At 29.5% G+C, this 8832-nt stretch overlaps 2 protein-coding genes across 2 annotated transcripts; one reads left to right on the top strand and one right to left on the bottom strand.

Moving 5' to 3' along the window:
- Nucleotides 1-3321: 3321 nt before the first annotated feature.
- Nucleotides 3322-5136, bottom strand: LOC125069759. The gene is made up of 3 exons (XM_047679328.1): nt 4947-5136; nt 4676-4855; nt 3322-3819 (listed from the first exon to the last, which is right to left on the bottom strand). Exons 1-3 carry the CDS (start codon nt 4993-4995, stop codon nt 3614-3616), a joined length of 435 nt encoding a protein of 144 aa, XP_047535284.1. The 5' UTR covers nt 4996-5136; the 3' UTR covers nt 3322-3613.
- A 435-nt stretch (nt 5137-5571) lies between these two features.
- On the top strand, nt 5572-7207 carry LOC125069758. The gene is made up of 3 exons (XM_047679327.1): nt 5572-5731; nt 5810-5971; nt 6620-7207. The coding sequence occupies exons 1-3, from the start codon at nt 5671-5673 to the stop codon at nt 6838-6840; spliced, it is 444 nt and encodes a 147-aa protein (XP_047535283.1). The 5' UTR covers nt 5572-5670; the 3' UTR covers nt 6841-7207.
- The last annotated feature ends 1625 nt before the right edge of the window (nt 7208-8832 follow it).

Below are 8832 nucleotides of genomic sequence, written 5' to 3'. Positions count from 1 at the left end.
AAAAATGTCCAAACATAAGATATGATGTAATGATACATAATGTTCCAACCATAAGAGGAAAAAAGCCAAATAAACAACATTTGACATCATTGGTCGAGAGCTTGATTTAACTAATCACTATGGATTTGCGAAATAAATGTCGTTTTGAATGTCGACGAAACTGTTATCGGAATTTTTGAAGTAAAATATTTTTTACACTTTTAACTGGAAATAAGTAATTTAGTGTAAAGTGTAAAAAAATAAATAAAGATATATTAATCATAAACTCATAGTAGTGCACAATATAGCTGAATTATTAGCAAAGCGCATGGAATAAGTACGTAAATTTTCGAAGATTTTTTTAGGTTTGTTTATCTTTTTCCTACTTCCATTGGAATAGGCTATATATACCTACAATTTCAAGTTTTAATATGTAAATTTACCCATTTATTTCTAAAGAACATATAACAAATATTTTTTAACCAAAATCAAAATATTATTTAGATAAATTTGCTAGTGTTTTTTAATATAATTTGATAACTTTTTTTGCTCCTATATTGCACCTAGATTTAATTTCTTAACTTGTATTTAGTGTGTAAACCGAGTTGAATTATGGATTTGCATTTGATTCACTTGGTGGTAGGGCCTTGTGCAAGCCCGTCTGGGTAGGTACCACCCACTCATCAGATATTCTACCGCCAAATAACAGTACACTGTATTGTTGTGTTCCGGTTAGAAGGGTGAGTGAGCCAGTGTAATCACAGGCACAAGGGACATAACATCTTAGTTCCCAAGGTTGGTGGCGCATAGGTGATGTAAGGAATGGTTAATTTTCTTACAGCGCCTTTGTCTATGGGCGGTGGTGACCACTTACCATCAGGTGGCCCATATGCTCGTCCGCCAACCAATGCCATAAAAAAAAAAAAGATTAATCCTCGGTTATTTACTTTATACTGTACTTTTTTTGTTATCATATAAGTACCTACATTTACTATAGGTACTATCCGTAATTCGAAGCCTACTGATAATAAAGTATCGAGTCAATCTTAGCTTTTAAGTTCGCCCTCACGGACAATTTTCAATCAAAAACAAATTATTTATTTAATATTATAACGTTTCGTGGAACAACGAGAGAGATTTTGGTATTTTTTTAATAAAAAAGCTAGATTTGGGGTGCTTATTATTTAATATCAGTAATGTATATAAGTAGGTACATATATATTTATTACAATCTTTGGTATGTGGTCTGATAAACTCGCCATCTGATCGTAAGTGATCACCACTGGTTATAGACGTTGGCACTGTAAAAATATTAATCATTCACCATATCACCAATGCGCCACCAGCCTTGTGAACTAAGATTATTTATGTCCCTTTAGTTACATTGGCTCGCTCACCCTTCAAACCGGAACACAACAATACTTGTGTGATGTTTGGCGGTAGAATATTTGATGGTACCCAACCAGACTTGTACAAAGCAAGGAAATTGATTAGGTATACAAACACAAAAATGTTTATTTATTTATTGTCAGTTTGATATTATAATCCCTGAACTCCTTCGATGCGGAAATCTAAGCTTCCACGATGAATGGATTAATGGCTTAAGAACTTACGACACAAAAAAAAAACAGATTCATTTTAGTTCGAGTCCATGAGAACCATAAATGTTCAGCACCGAATTTAGGGCAGGGCCTTCAAAAGAGGAAGAAGTCCCTATAATAGAGATTCTAAAAAAACAAAATTTCGTCGTGTTAACAATTTTAATGGCATAGATATGGAATTTTTGAAAAAAAAAAAAAAATTAAAATAAATAAGTGACTGACCTACTTGACTGACCGACTTTTGAAATTAATTTGTCAAATTTATAATTAGGGGTCTCCATTCCTTTGTTGCCTAAGAAGTTCACGCAATTGTTGTTCCAGGGCTTCTAGACCTCTAGATACGACTTGTACATGATAGTGACCAAACAATATTCGTTTTGATATTGAGTTTATAAATAAAAACCTGTTCAAAATTACTTCTTTATGTATTAAATTTCTTCAATTTCGTGTCTTTTAATTCACTATATACATGGGTATTAAATACTACAGAGATATCCGACATATAGTCGTCTGGCTTACTTTTATATTGTAACTACTAATATAATGCAATTAAAGATATTTGATATATGGTCCTATAGACAATTTTATCAAATTTACTTCACTCAATAATCAGCAATCGGTACGACCAGACCCTTTATATTTGTGCATTACCTCGCCATCATCACAGACTTACCTTCTGCCAACGATTAAAAACAATTCTGGATTAATACTTTTTAATAAAAAATAGTTTTTTTAATGTCTTTATTAAGTATCTCCGTGTGATGTCAATATGACCCTCCATTTAAATATTTGTAAAAATGTATTAATACTATTTTCCGATGAACATATTTTACAAGTAAAAATATTCATTTAAATCAAACATTTCTTACAAATTAATTCGTTAGAAATACTGTATTAAGTGGAATGTTAATTAACATAAATGTAACATAGTTAACAATACTACCATAAGGTTACAAATATAATAAAATACAAAGATCGCTTTGAAATAAATCCTATAAATTACTTTAAATTCACACACTCACACATTCACATAGTTCGCTAGTTCTCAAATTAGAACACAATGGGATTCAACATTATTTAATAAATGTTAAACAATATTTTCATGATAACTGATATATTCATTATCATATGCTTAATTTATGTTTATTATTCAGCTTGATGGTGAATGAAAACATTATGTGGAAACCATCATGTACGTTGGATGTAAAATTAAAACTATCAAACTACGAATGTATTCAAATTGGTGGGCTCGTTAAAATAGGGGACAGTGTGACATTTAAAGGGTCACTTTTAACATTGCACAATTTGTGGAACTTTCAAAAAAAGATGCCAGTCATGCATCTCCCTTTTATGTATTCTATTTACATTAATTACAGTAGTATAAAATCTAATGTGAAATCTATAGAAAAACGTATCACATATTGGACGGAGTTTACTTAAGTATATTTTAAAATTACTTAGGCACTTGTGTCATATAAAAATTTTCTTAACTCTTATCATTAACAAGCACATATTCTATAAAAAAACTGGTTATCTTCTGTATTTTGTCGACATTCAAACAGTGTTTAGTGCTTTCACATTATAAAAAAATCACAACTATTACGAACAAAGGTCAATGTAACTTAAATATATGTATCGGAAAACATACAAAAAATTTTAAAGTATAAAAATTATAAAAAATATCAATCAAAGATACTTTAGTTTATTTTGAAAGCAAAACTAAAACTGGTGTTCCATAACAGATAACACTGTCATAAATTTCTCTCTTCTCTCTCTTCTATTTATAGTAAAATGAGATTCAAATTTAAATATGTAAATTAGGAAAAATGACTATGGTTACCAACATTGTATATAGCATTTGTTACAAATACCTAAACATTGTTTACAATTTACATAGTGCTGTATAATATTCCGGTTCTTCATCAGTTTCATAATACCAATCATAAAATAATTCAATACCATGACCATTATGGTCAAGATTTCGTTATACAGATAAATATATATTGCTTATTTAAAATTAGATCTAAAATATATTATGTCAGTATAATTGTGACAATAGCACTTAATAATAAAGCTATGGGTATATAAATAGATGAGGCCCCATTACACTCATCAGATGAACAGTAGCACTCTTCCCAGTAAACACCATTTTCATAGACCCCCCAATTACAAACACCGGTTACTCCTGTCTCTGAGACCGATGCACAGCGTCTGATCACTTGACGCCAGCGACCATCCCCTAGAAGTTAAAAATAAACAATCATGAAATTATTATTTATAACATACAATGTAAGCTTAGGAATTTAAAACATTATTGAATTTATAAAGAGTATTGCCATGCATATTCATTTAGAAAGTAAATGTGAATAAAAGGTAAGTATATTGTGTTATGCGGTGGTGTGACCATTAATGAAAATAGGAAGGAAGCTATATTGAATATTGATTACAAAGCGACAATGTACATGACATAAGACATGCACTTTAATAACATCTTACATAGGAAATTGAAATGGTACAAATTATATTGAGTTTTACATATTAAACAAACTAATGTTTCATAATTTAATTATTTTAATGATATCTTCAAAGCCATCTCATTCTCTGTAGAGCACTACTGATACAGAAGTTCTCTTTGAGCCGTCCCCATGCTTTGACCCATTATCTTGTTTAAGACACGGAGTATCCAGAATAATAAAGACATAAGTTTTACATAATCTTATGTTATAACATATTATTTTGACGAGACAATCAAATTCCAATTTAAGAAAAAATATGTTTTGTTCAATTATTTTATTTAGCCTTACAGCTTAAGATATTTGCATATATGATATTTATAGTACAATATGTGTTGCATAGGTGATCACCATGTAATTTTAACATTGGCTTACAATGCCTTTAAAATCAGGTCCAGAATACCCGACTACCTGAATCTCAACCAAAAATGATTTATAATTCATCTTGTGTTAGTCAGTGTCGAAAAAATTATCAGGAGACCTACATGTATATACTCTAATTTGCATAAAAATAGAGCAGTGAAATAATTTTCTAACATTCCCTCTTTTTACTGAGACATATATTATAAAAGGTAAACTTACATATAAATCCTTTGGGTCCTTGTTGAGTAAGCTTCACACAAAATGATCCAGGTATATGAGATTCATCGCTGCCACACTCTACTGCAATGTGACTATTTGTATCGAATCTTTTGTAAGCCCCACATGTATCTTCTATTAAATTTTGCGACGACGCACATTGATAGCATCTTACGCAGAAAACTGTAATGATGCCAGTAGAAGCGTTAGTTTTTATTTAAGTTTTATATTAAACAAATTTCAAAAACTTCAAATTAGGTATATTTTAACTTACCTGTAGGAGCAGTGTATAAAAAAAATAAAATAATTGACTTAATATTCATTTTTTATTCACTGTATATTGTTTTTTTTTATAGATATCTACGTAATTAATGTTTAACAATGAAAATCGAACGTAGTAATATAATATTTAATTTTAAACGAACAAATATAACAAGTGAGTGAACTGTGAAGTTGTCAGTTGAGATTGAACACACCCAAACAAGTAACAACAGCTAGGGCTGCCTTTATGTAGTTTAAATACTTTTTAATTCCTTGGGGCAGGCCGTCGTCGATTCAAGTGTTGAATCGAATAAATCGATACTTGTACTGAAATAAAAAGGCACTTAAAACCTTTTTTTTTCTTATAATTCGAAAAGATGTATATGCCATGCCATAATTAATTTAATATATTTAAAATAATATATAGAGATGTAATTGAACTTAATTACATACAGATATTTTTTTACTATCTTTATGTGTACACTCTTCTTTCTTTCTTTCTTTCTTAATCTTTACTTTCATTTTGATAAATCTCTATAACTCATCACTAGGTACTATATATTGAAATTATTTGTTGATAAACTGACAAACAAAAAGGCAACATCAACAACCTTACTTATCTGATCATAACTGTCAAACTTAAAATCAAACTAGTTTACTCTATAGCACTTATTATTTTTCCCAGTAATACGATCTTTATTCTTTATTTAGTTCCTCTTTTGTTTTTTAAACAAAAAATGTTTCCGTGGTTGAAAAGTTTCATTTGTTTATTTATTTTATTAAATGTTGTTTCGAATGGTACTTATAACATACTTACAATATAAACAGTTGAGGGCACGCCCAAGACGGTTTTTTTATAAAATTGTATTTTTTCAGTTTTATCAATAAAATGTTGGAACTGCAGATCAAATAATGATCCAAAATGTGCTGACCCCTTCGATAATAGTACTGTTCCAATAACTGATTGTGTACAAGAAAAAGGATTGGCACATTTACCGGGCTTACGACCAAGCATGTGCCGAAAAATAAGACAAAAAGGTAAGAAATTGATATTTAAAAAAGTTATACGTAAATTATAAAATAGATATGTTTTCAAATATAACTTGTGTATAGCTTTATAAATATTTTCTTAAAAAAATATATGATAAATGATAATACACCTAATATGTATAGTGATTATAAAACAATTAATAGAACTGGCTACTGGGTCAAGTGGCTTATTGATAAGGCTGAAGATTCTGAAGTTCATATATTAAATCAACCTAATAAATAATAATTATTGACTTTTCTATCAAGATATATATGTTTCATACTTAGCAGTGGGTTAAGTGGTTTACTGATAAGGCAGGAGATACAAAGGTCTTGGATTCATATTTGAAATTGGAATAAAAAAATATTGGAGTTTTCTGTCAAGAAATTCAGAGTTAACACCTCTGAAACTGCAAAATTGGTGGTCCAGTGCCTTTAACTGGTTGTGTTAGATTTCCTGTCCCAATAGATGATGAAAGTTAGCGAATAGAGAATAACTGTCTTTGAGCACTTGTCCAGTCTCAAGTGAGATTAATCTAGTACTAGGGCCAAGTCAGTCTCCACCATAATAAAACATACTTTATTTTTAATCTTAAACTTACTTTGAATGTTGTAGAAGTTATTATGCTATTTATGATATAAATATTTCTTTTACAGTTAATGGAGAATGGCGTTACTTCAGAGATTGTGCTTATTTAGGTGAAGTTGGAATCCAAGGAGATGAGAGATTTTGTTTAATGAGGACGGGAACTTACAATATATTTATTGAATACTGTACATGCAACAGCAAAGATGGCTGTAATACATCATCATTGATAAGTCCTTTGCCATTGTTAACTTTTCTATCATTAATATGTATTTATTTTAAAAGTTCATGATTATTGTTAATTTTAAATACAGATTAATGTTACTTCATCATTGTAATGCCACTTTTATATATATTTTTTTATTGTTACCATTAATTTCTTTACAAAGCTAAATCAAACAATCAATTTTTGTAAATTTTAGAGTAATTGGGCAGGATTTATTATTTAATTTTGAATTAAACAACCTTTTTTTTTATATCTTCGTCACTATTAAAGTGGTATTGTTTGATCCAATTATCCAAAGCAAGATATGTTTTACTTGTCCAATCTATAGTTCTTTTAAAATGTGAATCTCAAGGTTATATTCTCAATATTTTTTTTAGTGTTCTATAAAATAGACTTCTATATGAATGATATTTTTTTTGATAATATTTAGATACAAACAAATTAGATTTCATAATTAATAATTAAGATGTGTTGAGATTGTTCTAAAACACAATTATTATAAGATGCTTATTGATTTATAAATGAAATAGTATATTATTATGGTGTATTTATACAATATATAACTGTATATTAATAATATGCTATTTTATTGAAGCATACCTGTGTATAAACATGTATGGACTCGGTAAACTCAATCTTTGCCTTAAACATTGTCCTAATTCTTTGCGTAAAGAACCTAGAAGATTTCTTTGCTATCAGCTTCTACTGGTCAAAGTAAACATCTTGATTTCTAGAAAATATTGAATATCAATGTATATTAATTATAAATTTCACAATTTAATTGTTTGGAAATAAGTAAGAATCAGTTGATCCAGTTTACATGGTATGATATCAAACTTAGTAATGTTTGTCACTCTTTGAAGTAGTAATACATATAATTATAATAGAATATTATATTTGTTATAAATGTAATATCTTATAGATTGTTCACTCACGAAGGCGTGTCTCCTCGTTAAATTATCAGCGTGCATTAACAAATGCAATCTAATTTGTATTCTTTTACTGGATTTATTCTAACATTAGTATTTCACGCACACACACATGCTAAAGTACGAGTGTCCCTCATCTAATGCACGCTATAATTTAACTAAACCTTTCATTAATATGTTTACTTATAACATTCACATAATTTTTTGTACTGATTTTTGTTTATTTTTATGTTTTTTTTTTTTTAATATCAGTAGTAGAACTCGTAACATTATTATATATGTATTATATATAGAAATAATGAAGACTGAATGTTCCGTCCATAGTAATAAATAGATTTACATTTTACAGCCTTTTTTATTAAATATACCATTTGACACATTTTTTTTTTCTTTTAGGAATATATATCTTAACTGGTTAATAAAAGAAGTGTCTAGTAAAACATCTTATAATATCTATGTTTATATGTATGTCTTTACATTGCCAGCGACATCTTTTAAATTTCGAGGAAACAAGATTTGACAGCTGGTCTGGTAAAGCATCACAACGTATCGATGTTTGGCGGGAATGTTGAATGCCGCTGTCATTATTGTGGAGTAAACTCCAAGCGCTACCACGTTTGCGACGAATCGCCTTTGTTCTCTACCGCCTCATCGCCTGTATCCCACCGATACGAGAAGTTGTCTCTGAGCCGTTCCGATGCTAAATGATCCGAGTATTGGGAATAATAATATATTTTTTATCCTTTAATTATATTGGTCTGATTGTTTTAAATTCAATGTTACTCTTATTTTCATCTTACAAGCAAAGCAATTCCTCCCTTACTTTAATATACAGTTTATGTAAATATTGTGTACTAGATACCCGTTCCGGCCGGCCGGCGGCGTTCTCACGGGTAGAATAAGTTTTATGAATTAACTTTTGTGTAACTATTGGTTCACGTTGCGAACGCTAGTTATTCAATCGGCACGACTTTTATCCTAAATCTTTAACAACCATCGTTTTATTTCAGCCAATTCAACAAAACTAAATCCCCTCACGAATCCCTCCTTCTATTGATGAAAACAGAGTAAAAATTACTTCAGTAGTTTTGAATTTGTCGCGTTCAGAAGACAGGCAGTTGTCATATTA

Source organism: Vanessa atalanta, chromosome 16 (genome assembly GCF_905147765.1).
Source record: "Vanessa atalanta chromosome 16, ilVanAtal1.2, whole genome shotgun sequence".
Lineage (NCBI taxonomy): Eukaryota > Metazoa > Arthropoda > Insecta > Lepidoptera > Nymphalidae > Vanessa > Vanessa atalanta.
Note: the sequence above shows the minus strand (reverse complement) of the source record. Positions and strands in the feature narration are given on the sequence as shown.